The sequence below is a fragment of the Mustela nivalis genome (genome assembly GCF_964662115.1).
Source record: "Mustela nivalis genome assembly, chromosome: 13".
Lineage (NCBI taxonomy): Eukaryota > Metazoa > Chordata > Mammalia > Carnivora > Mustelidae > Mustela > Mustela nivalis.
The window spans coordinates 32898188-32914044 of record NC_139032.1 but is presented as its reverse complement, the minus strand read 5'-3'; the positions used below and the strand labels follow the sequence as shown (position 1 = coordinate 32914044).

Genomic DNA, 15857 nt, shown 5'->3' with positions numbered 1-15857 from the left:
TTGAGGCAGAATGCATATACCATACAAATGACCCACTTTAAATGTACGATTCACGATTTTTAATGTGTTCACACAGATGTGCAGTCTGAAGTTTAGTTTTTTATTTTTATTTTTTTAAAGATTTTATTTATTTATTTGACAGACAGAGATCACAAGTAGGCAGAGAGGCAGGCAGAGAGAGGGGGGGAAGCAGGCTCCCTGCTGAGCAGAGAGCCCGATACGGGGCTCGATCCCAGGACCCTGGGATCATGACCTGAGCCGAAGGCAGAGGCTTAACCCACTGAGCCACCCAGGCGCCCCTGAAGTTTAGTTTTTTAAAGCAAGATTGCATGTGATAAAAAAAAAAAATGCAAGTATCTGGACTGCATGGGGGTACAGTGGCAGTCTAGCAGAGAAAGTGAACAAGTGTTTCTCAGGTACCCACCATGAGCTTAGCATTTGAGTGACTGCTTTAAGCAGAGACGGTCTCCATCCTCGGGGATTTGCAGCACAAAATGATAGATGCAATTTCCATTTGTTCTGACATTTTATCCCAGAATTAAATAATAAATCGTATTTCTCATCCCACGCAGAGATATATTGGTGATTACAGATTTTATTACCTAATCCCAAAGTTCATGAAATAAAAAATTGTCTCATGTTTGGTCTGGTAAACACATTCATTATATAATTTGAAGCTGAGTATTCTAGGGCCTAGAAAAGAATTACCACCATACCTCCTGAGGGCCAAAATAGAAATGTTCTTAATAAACACATTGTATTCCAACATGTTTAATGGCAATGTTAAAAGACCATTATTCATCTTAATCATATTTACTAGTTCTATATAAAGGACTTTGGAATTACAGATGACTATGAGGCAATAATTTTAATGAACTCCAGGCTTCCCTTTATGAACTATTTCTTTGAGAGATTTGAAAATACCAGCTAAACCACTAAGGCTTATGGTTTTCTGAAGTAAGGAAGTGACAGGAAAGAATTGGGTTGGGGGAAAAGCAGTAGTATTTAGGATGAGGAACGAAAGGAATTACCTCAGGTAGAATGGTATTTTTTTTTTGTTTGTTTTAATGATAAATTCTTATTTATTGAAAAACAGGGGCGCCTGGGTGGTTCAGTGGGCTAAAGCCTCTGCCTTCAGCTCAGGTCATGATCCCAGGGTCCTGGGATCGAGCCCCACATCAGGCTCTTTGCTCCATGGGGAGTCTGCTTCCCTCCTCTCTCTCTGCCTGCCTCTCTGCCTACTTGTGTTCTCTGTCAAATAAAAAATTTTTTAAAAAAATAAAAGAAAGAAAGAAAAGAAAAACATCTAGTTGAGTGTTTTTTGTTTTTTGTTTTAAGATGGAACCTTTTTTTAAAGGAGGAATTAAAAAAATTCACAGATGTCTACTCTAGTGGGAGGCTAAGCTTATGGATCTAAATGGTGTTTCTGTCAGGGGAGTAGGCAACTTTATTAGTATCCCAAAGTTTTATTTAGGTTCTAATTTCTTAAATGCCTATCCCTTTTTGACCTCAGACAAACCTAACACTGCCTGGAAATTCCTGTTCCTCAGTTGGTTTCCCGGTGTCCTTTATGGGCAGATATGGGCCTCATGTGTAGGATGGGCCTACACATCCCAGGCCAGGAAAGTGACCCTCCTGAGGCCAGAGGCCCCATCTACCTGACCTCATTTCCGAGGAAACATTCAGTTTTGCAGTTTTGATTCGATTAGTTATGGTCCCTGGATTGCATCTGAAAAGCTTGACCAAGCCCTGATTGCCCTCCTAATAAGGTTTATGAGCTATTAGTCAGTGAGTTCCATTTATTTTTTAGGCAGTCACTCTGAGGATGGGGAGCTTAGAGCCAAGCCACTTTTATTTTGGTTTTCCATCATGCCACCCTCCCCTCCTTGGTCCTTTAACTTGGTATCTTTTCAGACTCTCAGCTATAGTCATGGTTAGGCCCAGCAGGAGCATCAACTCCAAAGGAAATTCAAACTTGTGTTGATCAGTTTATGTAATTTCTACTTCAGATTGCCCTGACTCACCATATGCCATAGAAGGTTTGTGTATCTTTTCTCTTTAAAAAATACAAACAGGGCGCCTGGGTGGCTCAGTGGGTTAAGCCGCTGCCTTCGGCTCAGGTCATGATCTCAGGGTCCTGGGATCGAGTCCCGCATTGGGCTCTCTGCTCAGCAGGGAGCCTGCTTCCCTCTCTCTCTCTCTCTCTCTCTCTCTCTGCCTGCCTCTCCATCTACTTGTGATTTCTCTCTGTCAAATAAATAAATAAAATCTTTAAAAAAAAATAAAATAAATAAAAAATACAAACAAAGATGAACATCTTGGGATCTGGCCTCTAAGAGCCACCAAGAATCAGTTTCACCCCTTCAGGGCTCAAGTACAAAGAGAGAGAGAGATACACTGAAATTACACTGTTTCCATTGAACACCTTAGGATATGGATTTAGAAAATAACATCTGAACCTTATTTTGAAAACCGAGCTCTTTCCAAACCGCCTGGCTGTGGTGGGGGCCCTGCAGAGGCGGGCTTTGTGTTAACAGTACCGGGCGGGGCTCCGTGTGACTGAACTTCTCTTTGGAAGACTGCCCTCTGCCTGCCAGTGGGAGTGACTCCTTTCCTCCATCCTGTGTCCCTCTCCCCCTTCGGCCCACTGAGCATCCTTCAGAGCAGTGAGTTCTGTTAGCCTTCTTTCTTGGGTCACTGTCACAGTGCTGGGATAGCTGCCAGAGGGTCAGAGAAGAAAGGTTAAAAGTTGAGGCTGGGCTACCAAAATGGGGTAGGGACAATTTTGTATTTAGGATTTCTAGACTTAAATGATCTCACCATTCCCACCCTCCCCAGCCACCCCCAGCCCCCAGCCCCACCCAGTACTCCAATTGGTCGTTTCTTTTAGGTACCTTTCCCTCCCTGACTACCTAGCTAACAATACAACCTTGTACTTTGGAATCCCACTTCCTACAAATTTAATCCCCATCATTGTTAGGAAGAATATTTTAAAAATACTCAGTGAGAGTATATTTAAAGCTTCAGGTTCTCATACTTTCGTTTTCTAACAAAACCAGTCCTTTCTTACCTAGTCATTACATAAGAAGCAGAGCAGTTACAGATGGTCTCAGGGGCTATTATTAATGACTGGAGCTGTACTCAGGCTTGAGGAATTATGTCCACTCTGTATTTATAAGTAAGATTCATTGTTTGCTGAGATTTCAGAGAAGTAGGTTAAGAAGAAGGTGTACATTATTATCTCAGGAGCAGATACTTTCTTAGAAGGAAACTCATCAGTTGTGTGAGACATGGAATTTGGATGCCTCCAGAAGTGTTGTTCTATTTATGAAAATGCTGACTTAGTTGATGACTTATTCCTGCTGACGGGTGGGTGATCAAATAGCTCATGCTGAGCCGATAACAGCCTAGGCCTGGAGGGCCATTAGTGCAAGGACTAGAGCAAAGTGAACTGACTTCCAGAGCCTTTGGCTTCTTCAGCTTCTTGCCACTTGTGGTGTGGTGTTTGACAGTCCCAATTTCTGATTCTCAGCTTGAAGCCTGAAACCAAAATCACAAGAGCCCCTTTGAAGAATCACATACAATTACGTATATGCCCTACAGATATAGGTTTACTATATATTTATATAGACTCAGAAGAAAGTTATTTGATGCTGGGGGCAGAGTTCCTGAAAACAGTGTCAGTGTATCTTTAGCTCTAGAAATAATTTTGTAATAAAAGGGTCAGGCATGTGATGATATGTTTAACTGTTGGAAGTAGATTTTATAACTACAGAGTAGAAAAAATACCATCCCCAGGAATCTCTAAGCAAATCCTGCAGCAGTACATCGGCACCTGAGTCCCAGCTCCTATCAGCCTCTTGGCTCAGGGGTGTGTTGTGCACTGAAGATCGGACACATTGACCTGACGTGTTAAAAACATCTTTATTTTTACAATTATTTTTATATTTTATATTTGATAAAGTAGATGAGGTCTTTGTTACCACAAATAAGTTTGGCAAGTGACCATAGCTTCTTGGTACTTTGTTGATATGTGCTAAAAAGCTGATTTATTTGTTCATTTGCTTGGGTAAAACAAGCTGCTGCTAATCTTGAGCTGAAACAATTTTCCAGGTTATGTGGCTCATGAATTTATTTTGGATACAAGGCCCTTCAAAAAGTCTGCAAATATTGAAGCTGTGGATGTGGCCAAGAGGCTTCAGGATTATGGTGAGTGACCTTGTGGGAGCAACTCCTTTTAGGGCAACTCAGGTTTTTGACATTCATGCAATTTTCCATGCTGACTATGGGCCACTTCCTCAAGGCACTAACCACATGTGCAGGCACCATAATAAACTGATCCATTGGCTAAACGGTGAGCACTGGGTCCTAGGCAACCTTCAAAATGATGAGAAAACACTTCCCTATGACTGCATTGGTAATATCCTTCAAAAGATATTAAATCATATATCCTGAATCGATAGGCATCCTAGAAAGAAGTCTTTGTAGTTAACATAATTAAAAACCCCAAAGAAAATGGCTGCTGTTTCCTATATTTCTTTATTTTTTTTTTACATTTTAACTAAATTTTTAATTTAAATTCCATTACAGTTAACATACAGTATTTGTCAGTTTCAGGTGTACAATATAGTGATTCAACATTTCCATACATTACTCAGTGCTTATCATGATAAGTGTACATTCCCAGCACCTATTTCACACATCTCCCCCACATCCCCTCTGGTCATCATCAGTTTGATCTCTGTAGTCACGAATCTATTTCTTGGTTTGCCTATCCCTCTTTTTTCCGCTCTTTGTTCATTTGTTTTGTTTCTTAAATTCCACATACGGGTGAAATCATATGATACTTGTTTTTCTGTGACTAATTTATTTTGCTTAGCATTATACTCTCTAACTCCCATCTGTGTTGTTGCAAATGGCAAGATTTTAAGCTTTTTTTTTATGGCAGAATAATACTTCATATACAACATCTTCTTTATCCATTCTTCAGTTGGTGGACATTTGGGCTCTTGCTCACAATTGGCTATTGCTGATAGTGCTGCTCTAAACACTGGGTGCATGTGTCCCTTTGAATCAGTAGTTTTGTGTCCTTTAGGTAAATACCTACTAGTGCAATTGCTGGGTCATAGGGTAGCTCTATTTTTAACTTTTTGAGGACGCTCCGTGCTGTGATCAAGAGTGGCTGCACCAGCTTGCATTTCCACCAACAGTGCAAGGGGGTTCCTTTTGTCCACATCATCACCAACACTTGTTGTTTCTTGTGTTTTTTAAGTTAGCCATTCTGACAGTTATGAGGTAATATCTTAGAGTTTTGATTTGCATTTCCCTGATAATGAGTCATGTCAAGCATCTTTTTTATATATCTTGTGGCCATTTGGATGTCCTCTTTGCAGAAGTATCTGTACATGTCTTCTGCCTTCTTTTAATTGGATTATTTGTTTTTTTGTATGTGTGTGTTGTCTTGCTTATATTTCTGGTAAATTCTTACTCCTTTTCCACTCTTGGTAAACAAAGGAGTTCATGAAGAGATAAGTTGATGTAATGGTTAAGGAAGTAGAGCAGGTAACGAATAGAAGTGTTCGAGACCAATGAATGGCATTTGAGTGTTACAAGCACCTCAGTTGTGGCATAGCTGTTTTAGCTGTTTCTGTAGATGAAGGAGTAGGCTTCCCTCACCTTATGAAGAGTTTCTTCCACCATAGGAATATGGTTTCATAAAGACAGTGCAGTTTTCTGGGAAGAATTTTGAAAGACACAGGCCCTTCATGAATTAGTGGATGTTCATTCAGCACAGTCCTTATTGAAATATATGTTTTAGTGCCATTATCAATAATATCAAAGACACGTCTATTCTCCGGCTAAGGTGGGGAGAACTTTGCCTTTCAGTGGGTGTGGAGTTCTATCTGAATTTTAATAATTTGAATAACTTCTCTTAATAAGGAAAGTGAAAGCTTCAAAAATTTAATAGTTTCCCTAGTGCATCATAACGGGAGTCCCACATGTGTAGCTCATTCCTCTCCTGAAGGCACGATCTTATTATGCAGAGTTATAATATGTGCAGTGGGAAAGCCAGAGAAAGTTTTCATTAATGAAATTAGCAGTTACTTCCTCAAAATCTCTTGGATGCTCCTGTAACCTGACGTGGCCTTCAGGCGAATGACTGATGGGCGATTCATGCAGGCTATAGATTCACCTCTGAGCTTTCTTGTCTGCCTTACATGTCTGGCAGCAGCAGCATCTGCAGGGAGGGACAGGGCAGGTGAGGAGGAAGTTGTCACTGAAGTTACAACCCAGTACTTCAAAGTCTTGGTCTATCTCCAACCTTGACATTATTTTGACGTTTGATAGGGGGATTGCCATACTTGCCCCAAGTCTAGGTTGTACAGATGCCTAGCGTTTTGTAAACACCTCAGAACGTACGTGTTTAATTAAAGTGAGAGAATGAGGTGCCTGGCTGGCTGGCTGTGGAGCATGCAACTCTTGACCTCGGGGTCGTGAGTTCGAGCTCCACATTGGGTGTAGAGATTACTTGAATAAACTTTTAAGAAAAATGTGAGAGAATGAATGAATAGCTAAGTAAAATAAACAAATAAAAAGTCCATCAAAAAACCCCAAAACAGCAATTGCGAATGACAACACAGATTCTTAATCACACTTACTGGATCAGAGTTTCCAGGTAACCTGTATATTTAACAAGTACCCCACAGATGAGTCTTAACAGCAAAAGATGGAGCACGCTGCCCTGGGGGAGAAGTTTCCAAATTTAGTAATAAAAGTCACCAGGGAGTTTTTAAGACTCATAGATTTCTGAGCCTTACTTTGGACTTCCTGAATCAGGGTGAAGATCCAAGAATCTGTGTTCCCAAGACAACTCTGACGGTTTTAAGATACAGGAGCTGCTATAGCAGAATATGTTGGGCTGAATTTGCTCACACATGAAATTGAGGTTGGACTTCATGGGTAATGAGATTAGCTTGTTTTAAAAAAATAAATGCTTTTCTGGTTTGAATGACATAGTTATATGTCTTTGTGAAAACTTAACTAAATAATTTAAGATTTGTGCATTTTACTTTATGTAAATTTTATCACAAATACATGTGAACAAATACGAAATTCTAGTTCATAATATGCATGCTGAAGTATTTAAAAGAACAGTGCAGTGATGACTGAAGCATACATTGAAATGCATCAAAACTAAGGTGGAGGGGCGCCTGGGTGGCTCAGTGGGTTATAGCCTCTGCCTTTGGCTCAGGTCATGATCCCAGGGTTCTGGGATCGAGCCCCCTTGTTAGAATCTGCTCGGCAGGGAGCCTGCTTCCTCCTCTCTCTCTCTCTGCCTGCCTCTCTGCCTACTTGTGATCTGTCAAATAAATAAATAAAATCTTTAAAAAAAAAAAACAAACAAACTAAGGTGGAAGAATGAATACCTGATTAAGCAAACAGCATTATTTTAGAATCTAGGTGAATGGTATATAGGTATTCATTCACTCTGTAGTCTTCTCAACTTACTGTTTGAAAATGTTTATAACATGTTGAGGAGACAGTTCCTTCAAGCACACAGACATGACCCTAAAGCACCCCATGTGATTTATGCAGAATTTGGCAACCATTTAAAATTAACTGACCGGTATAGCAGCTTTGGGGCTGTTCATCATCTTTTAACAGTTTCATAGAAAAAGGGTAAGAAGTGGGAAAAGGTGATTTTTGGCCTTTGTCCAGGAAATCTCTCTGAAGCCTGTGTCTTGTTGATTCATTTTACATATGAAAACTTTTGGAAACAGAAATACGTTCAGTCCGTATTCAGTGTAGACAAAAGGCTTTCCGTGTACCAGTCAAGCCTCAGTTTCGTCATCTTTGGCTGTTAAGACTCATCTGTGGGGGGTGCCTGGGTGGCTCAGTCATTAAGCATCTGCCTTTGGCTCAGGTCATGATCCCAGGGTCCTGGGATCAAGCCCCACATCAGGCTCCCTGCTCAGTGGGAAGCCTACTTCTCCCTCTCCCGCTCCCCCTGCTTGTGTTCCCTTTCTCACTGTGTCTTTCTCTGTCAAATAAGTAAATAAAATCTTTTAAAAAAAGACTTATATGTGGGATGCTTACTAAATACACAGGTTACCTGGAAACTCAGATCCAGTAGGTGTGATTAAGAATCTGTGTTGTCATTATCAGTTGCTATTTTGAAGTGAGTAATACTCACTTCAGGCTTATGGTTGCTATATTGTTATTTAACTTGTGATAGGCTATGATATTTTAATTTCTCTTATGCCTGTAATACACAAGCATTGTAGATTCTAAAACAAAACCAAAGGAAATAAAAATAGTTTATATTTTGGTGATAACCCCTATTAAAATTCTAGTATTTATTCTTCAAGGTGTCTTCCTTCATAATAAATACTTTGTCACTTTTTTTTTTATAAAAATGGAATATCATTATTATGTAGCTTGCTTTTTTTGACTTCATATTTTTTAATGTTTACCCAATTTACAAATACAAATTTACTTACATTTGAATGGCAATTTATTTATTGTTTGGATACCCTGTAAAACTTAGTTAACCGATCGTCTATTGTTGGATGTTTATTTCCCCTATTTTTCTTTTTCTTGCATAAACAAGAGATGAATCCATATATATATGCAAATTATATATGTAAGCACATTTATCCAGTGATTTCCTTGGGATAAATTTTAAGACGGGGAGGGTCTCTTCTAAATTGGAGAGGTCAAAGTTAATGACACAAATTCCCCTATTTCCTTCGCAGGCTTTCATGCCCCTACCATGTCCTGGCCGGTGGCAGGGACTCTCATGGTTGAGCCTACTGAGTCAGAGGACAAGGCAGAGCTGGATAGATTCTGTGATGCCTTGATCAGCATTCGTCAGGAAATCGCTGACATTGAGGAGGGCCGCATTGACCCCAGGGTCAATCCACTGAAGGTGTGTAGGCACTGGTACTTTATCCAAAATGTTCCATAGAGAAGATTGGGTATGGCAGTGTGCCAGCAACTCCTGAACTCCCATCAGAAGATGAGATTATTCTTGCCTAGAATAAGAGGATTCTTCTGAAAAAATTCATTACTTGCAAATTTAAATGTTCTTGAACAACGTAGTAGCAGTTACTCAAGCACAATGTGGATGTTTTGAGATATGTTTAAATTTTGTTTATGTAATTTTTTTGTCATTGTGGGAGGCATATCTCCCACATGTACCTGACTGGTTGCCAAAGGAGGGATCAGAGGCTGAAGAACTGTGTAGTTGGGGAGTCTTACCATTCTGTGTATCTGTTTGATACACTCTAGTGAGATTATTTACCTTACAAACTCTGGATAAAGACAAGTTCTTATATTGGAGCAGTTATTGCTTAGAACATCTAATTGGTAATTGGCCTTTTATAATGTTATGGCCTATTTTGGAGAGAATCTGAAACATGTTTGTTGTGAGCTTGTGAGTCTCTTGTTAGGTCCAGACATTAAGCTGGGGGTGGGGGCTCATGAATTGAAAATACTGTGAAGACTATGGTTGTGCTATTGTGGTCCCAAGCCAGAGAACAAGTCTGAGATGGTTGGGGAAGCTCAGGCAAGTTCCAGAGTGTCCAGCTGAGGGCAGAGTACCTGGGCCAAAGGCTGTCAGGAGAAGGGATCTTGCTCATTATTACTTCTCTTTTCTGTGGATACTGCTGATTCTAAGGACTTAGGCCATCTTTAAAAATGGCAGTAGAAATCTAAAGAACGTAATACTGAGTTACAAAAACAAGTGGGGAATAATATTCACAGGATGATAATTAAGATTTTAAAATGTGCCCAACTCTGCTATATGCTATTTATGCATATATATGCAGTAATAGTATAAAAACAACCAGCATGGTGAACACCAAATTCAACATAGTGGTTATCACAGGGGAGTAGGGTTAGAGATGAGATGGATGGGATATGTAGGCAGCCTCAACTGTATCTGCAAGGTTTTTTTTTTTTTTATTTGACACAGAAAAGGAGAGCACAAGCAGGGGGAGGGGCGGGCAGAGGGAGAAGCAGGCTCCCCACTGAGTGGGGATCCCTATGAGGGGCTTGATTCTAGGACCTGTGGTTCATGACCTGAGGCGAAGGCAGCTGCACGACCGACTGAGCCACCCAGGTGCCCCTGTTTATTTTTTTAAAGATTTCTATATTTTGAGATAATGAGTTAGCACATGTGGGGATGGGCAGGGGCAGAGGGAGAAGGAGAATTCAAGCTGACTCCCAGCAAAGCATGGAGCCTGACACAGGGCTCAGTCTCAGGACCCTGAGATCATGATCTGAGCCAAAACCAAGAGTTGGACACTTACCTCAAGGAGCCAGCCACCCAGGTGCCTGTCTGCAATGATTATTTTAAAAGGTTAAGCACATATGACAAAATGTTGATTTATGTTGGTTGGGTGGTAGATGTTCTAATATATTACCATAACTTTCTGACATTTGAAATGCTTCACAATAAAAAGTTTCCTATCAATTTTTCCCCCTTAAGTTGAAATTAAACAAAACAACCGCTTTGTGTCTCTGGGCTTCCATCAGCTCACTGCCTGAAACAAAGCACAGGAGGAGGAGGCAGTGTTCTAGTCTGATCCCTTTCCCAACTGTGTGTCTGTTTCAGATGTCTCCACACTCCCTGACCTGCGTCACATCCTCACACTGGGATCGGCCTTATTCCAGAGAGGTGGCAGCATTCCCACTTGTAAGTTCACCTCTGAAGCTGCACGCGCCAGCTGGTAGTGTTCATGTGTGTATGAAGGGCCATCGCCGATCCGGTGGGGCTCCCATCCTTACAGCTGCATTATAGTAACTATATGTGGGATGCTTTTTTTTTTAATATAAAGATTTTATTTATTTATTTATTTATTTATTTGAGTGTAAGAGAGAGAGAGAGAACAGGGGGTGGGGAGGAACAGAGAGAGAGGTACAAGCAGACTCCACGGTGAGCGCGGAGTCCAATGTGGGGCTCAGTCTCAGACCTTGAGACCATGACTTGAGCTGAAATCAAGAGTTGGATGCTTAACTGACTGAGCTGCCCAGGCGCCCCTATGTGGGACACTTTCTTAAATGGGTCATGACAAGTGATGCAGAGCGCAGGCATTGGCTTTGAGAGGTCTGAGGTCAGAATGTCAGCCATAGGTTTGGGAATCCACCAGGTACACGGTGGAGGAAGACCAAATAGGAGTCCCTGCCAAATTTCTACTGTCATCCAACAGGGAGATAGCTCCAAATGCACCAAATACAGCCTTTGTTTCCTTTCTGATTCTTACATGTAAAAGGTACTCTATAGTCTGTTTGGCAGGGTGGAGACAAGAGTCAAAAGTTGGGATTTGGGGGGACAGTAACAAAGGGATTGCTTTTAGCTTTTTTTGTATTGGAATATAGTTGACAATGTTACATTAGTTTCAGGTATACCATATAGTGATTTGACAACTTGGTACAATGTGTTGTGTTCACCACAAGGGTAGCTGTCATCTGTCACCATACAAAATGCTCTTATAATACTCTTGACTCTGTTTCCTGTATTGTACCTTTTATCTCCCTGACTTATTCATTCCATACCTGGAAGTGTGTACCTCCCACTCCCCTTTACCCATTTTGCCCATTCCCCACACCCTCCCCTCTGTCAACTGTCAGTTCTCTGTGTTTATGGTTCTGTTTCTTTTTTGTTTTTTAGATACATGTAAGTGAAATCATATGATACTTGTTTTTCTCTGATGTATTTCACTTAGCATAATACTCTCTAGGTCAATCCATGTTGTTACAAATGGCAAGCTCTCATTCTTTTTCATGGCTGAGTAACATTTCTGTGTGTGTGTGTGTGTGTGTGTGTGCGCGCGCGTGCGTGTCTTTATCCTCTGTTGGACACTTGGGTTGCTTCCATATTTTGGCTACCATAAATAATGCTGCAATAAAAATAGTGTGGGTTTTACCTTCTTATACTTTTGGGCACTTATTGGGGGTTAGGCTGTGGGAACATCACTGTAATCTCTTCTTTCCCCAAGAGAAATGTTTCAGAATACCCCAGAACATTCCCATCTTTTGTCCCTTGCAGCCCTTTGTGAAACCAGAGAACAAATTCTGGCCAACCATTGCCCGGATTGATGACATCTACGGAGATCAGCACCTGGTTTGCACCTGCCCACCCATGGAAGTTTATGAGTCCCCATTTTCTGAACAGAAGAGGGCCTCTTCTTAGTTCTGTCTCCCTAAATTCAAGCAACTGACTTGATGTCTCACTCTGGAGCATTTGATGAGCAAGAGCTGTATAATTTTCCATCCCAGACTCAACTTGGGGTTTTATATACTGTGTATATTTTTGTAATCTCTGTCAAGGTAAATGTAAATACCATTAGCACAGTGAGTGGAAACTCATTGGAAGTCTGATATGCCTCAGTGGCTGCTTTCGTATGTAGTAGTTGATGTTCAAGTTGCCTTGATGTTCAAGTTGCCATTTAGTTTTTTGCATAGAAAATTTGGGGTGTGCTAGGAACTTTAACTTTTGATGTAGGAAGTTCAGAGACATGATTGATAGAGGTTCTACTGTAAACTCTAATAGATTCTTGTTCCAAATAAGTCCTTGTGGACTGTGCCATCTGTGAGAAATCCCAGGGCAAATGTTTACATTTTATATACACTGAAGAAAACTTTTCTCTAATTTGCCTAATCTATAGTAGCATTTCTGAGTGTTTTCCATTTTCCATGTGTGTGGTTTGCATTTGTCTGCAATTATTAGTATTCTAATAAAAGCATTTCAATTTGAAGAATGCCTTCTTGGTCTGTCTTTTCTATCTTCTTTCTACATAGCCCAGGTTCGGAGAGATTTGAAGGGCAGTGAGAATACCCAACCCAATAGCCATTTTTACATGATCAGTTTTGTCTAGCGGTTTTTCCTCATTAGACACTAATAGAAGAGATAATAAGCCAAGGTCTAGTGTTCTTCAGTCTTCCCGTTGTGCCTTCCTTTGCATGTTGTCATCATCCTCATGATTTTCAGATGGCTGCTGTGATGTATTGACATCACATAACCATTTTAGATAGGAAAAAGGGAGGAAAACAAAAGGCAAATTCCATCCACATTAACTTTTTTTGAAATGCTTTCTCAGAGATTCCACCCAGTAACTTCTGCTTGCTTTTATCGGGCCAGAATTGTTTCACATTGCCGCTTCTAGCTGCAAGGTAGTATGAGGAGGTCTTTTACCTGGGTATGTTAGTGCCCCAAAGAAAATCAGGAGTTTGTTAGATAAATTAAAGGGAGGAAATGGATTTTACGTACCCAACTACCACAAAATAACTATCCCCTAGAAACAGCAAATGTTTCAGAGTTTCTTCCCTGATTGTGAGCACTTGTTCAATTCCTGATTACTTGGTTCTTTGCAGCTCACTCAGTCGACTGTTATTCAAGCTATTATGATAGTCATCAGAAGAAAGGACTTAGTGCTCTATTGATTGCTCTGCAAGTGATCCACTTAATTCTTACACTTAAACATTTGTAGAATAATTTATTACAGCCTAATTAACAGTAGAGAAGTGATGAGATCCATATGTGGGTTTTTTTTTTAACATTATAATTAAATGGTTAATATTTACTGAATTCTCTGGGGTCAGGTAGTCTAAACGTTTAAGTTGTATTATCTCATTGGAGCCTCACAACAGTCCACTTTTACACAAGGGGGTATGGTGCAATGCCTAAGGTCACACAGCTGATTAGAGGGAGAATCTGAATTTGAACCCAGGCTGCACAACTCCAGTGGGAACTGGTCAAAACAGGTTACCACACTACCATGGTCACTGCATACCTGGAGACTGTCCTTCCTGAGCTGGAAACCAGGCTGTCAAAACAGACTAGCCTTCAGGGTATGGAAAATGCCCTTTGGAAGAAGACAGGATATGAAAACGAAGTGAACAGCAGCTCTTTTCTTTTCACTGTAAAGTATATCAGAGGTGCAGGTGAGCAAATATTCAAATTGTCCTTGACTGTTAAGTCGCTCATATGTTCACATGATGCTTGTACCCATCTTTACCGCCCCTGGGTCTCTGCCTGAGTGGTGTCCTCCACCTGGAGCACTCTCCCCTACTATCTTTGCTTTACTAGCTCCCGTTAGTTCATTTTAGCATTTCCTTAGGAAGATTTTCCATAGTCTGCCCTCCACCCCTGGACTAGCTAAGAGAAAGCAGAATCAGGTTTCATACATGTGCCCAGCCAAACCGGCGTTCCTAGCCCGCTTCAGAGAATGGGTCAGCACAGGGAAGAGCCTACCATGGGAACCAAGGTGAGCCCAGGCCAGTTGCATCACCTCAGAAACATGGGCCACCCTGCCACTTCCGGCTTCTTCCTGGACTTGGAGGCCAGGCTGATCTTCTTCAAACACCTATAGCTTCATAGGCCCAGGAGGGTATTTGTCGTTTTTCGTAGTGCTGTCGTGTTTTTGAGAATGACTTAACGCCAGCAAAGAGCTTCGTCCTTGGTAGATGGTTAAGAAAGATCACTTTTCCTCTCTCATCTTATTTGCTTATCCTAAAACCTACAGTTAGCAGGATGAGTAGTAGTTTCATCCCATTTTCCAGATAAAGAAACTGAGGCCACTTGATCAAATGATCTGTTGTCCTAGGCCTAGAGTCTTGCAGCATCTTTGGAAGAATGCCCTGGATCTGTTTTCATGCTTTGTTGCTTACTGCATTGCCTCTCCCTGCCCTCCCCCCCCAAAACAAGCATGTTTAAGAATATCCTGGATCTAGGGGGCCCTGGGTGGCTCAGTTGGTTAAGCAGCTGCCTTTGGCTCGGGTCATGATCTCAGGGTCCCTGCTCAGTGACTCAGCAGGGAGTCTGCTTCTACCTGTCCCTCTTATCCTCTTCCTTTTTTGTGCTGTCTCAAATAAGATTTTAAGGTAAAATCTTAAAAAAAAAAAAAGAGAGAGAGAGAGAGAAACAAACAAAAAAACACCATCCTGGATCTAAGTAGAAGAGGAGCTTCAGGAAAGAACAACACCTGAATGGTTTAGGGATGAGGCTTGGTGGGAATCAACTTCTGAACCCTCTTAGGGGCTAACTGGTTCACACCAAAACCTGCCCTACTTTGAATAGAAAGAGACTGTTATGCTTAGGTATGGTGTGGAGAAATAAATTCATTTAGGGGGCAAAAAAAAAGGTCTGTGAAATGTGCTATGATTTTGTATCTTGGCACTCAGCTTGCTTTCCTTTACCCTTAGCACAAGTAATTACCCTGTTTACTTGGTTGTCTTCTACCTTAGCAGACAAGGTTCCCTGAGAGCAGGGACTATAAATTTCAGTCATCATTGGATTCCCAGTGCTGAGCCAGGGTCTTCCACATAGTGTATGTTCAACAGCAAGAATTGAGTAAAGGAATGATTTTTTTTTTTTTAAGGTTTTATTTATTTATGACAGAGTAAGAGAGGGAACACAAGCAGGGGGAGCAGCAGGCAGATGGAGAAGCAGGTTCCCCACTGAGCAGGGAGCCCAATGTGGGACTCAATCCCAGGACGCTGGGATCATGACCTGAGGCCAAGGCAGATGCTTAACAACTGAGCCACCCAGGTGCCCCGATCTTTTGTCTTAAAGAGAGACACTCTTATGGAAACCAGTATTTTCAGTGCCTGCTGCAAGTAATTGTTCAAGTACAAAATGCCAGGCCTTAAAGACAAAGCCTCTAGATATGCTTTGTATAGGATGCTCCCCTGTCCCCACCTTTTTTTTTTTTTTAATTGTGGTAAAGTATACATAAAATTTACCATTTTAAATTATTCAATTCAGTAGCATTAAGTACTTATACAGTGTTGTGTAGAATGCGCCTTTTCAGCAGTTTTGAAGATGAGGATCTGAGGTAGACATGCACATACTT

At 41.0% G+C, this 15857-nt stretch overlaps 1 protein-coding gene across 1 annotated transcript in view; it reads left to right on the top strand.

The window, feature by feature from the left end:
- LOC309846282 (glycine dehydrogenase (decarboxylating), mitochondrial) overlaps window positions 1-12761 on the top strand; it is a 58480-nt gene extending 45719 nt beyond the window's left edge. The window contains exons 15-18 of the mRNA XM_082695170.1: window positions 4114-4209; window positions 8757-8929; window positions 10619-10699; window positions 12053-12761. Of these exons, the coding sequence (XP_082551296.1) occupies window positions 4114-4209; window positions 8757-8929; window positions 10619-10699; window positions 12053-12196 (494 nt within the window). The 3' untranslated portion in view covers window positions 12197-12761. The remainder of the gene's footprint in view (window positions 1-4113; window positions 4210-8756; window positions 8930-10618; window positions 10700-12052) is intronic.
- The last annotated feature ends 3096 nt before the right edge of the window (window positions 12762-15857 follow it).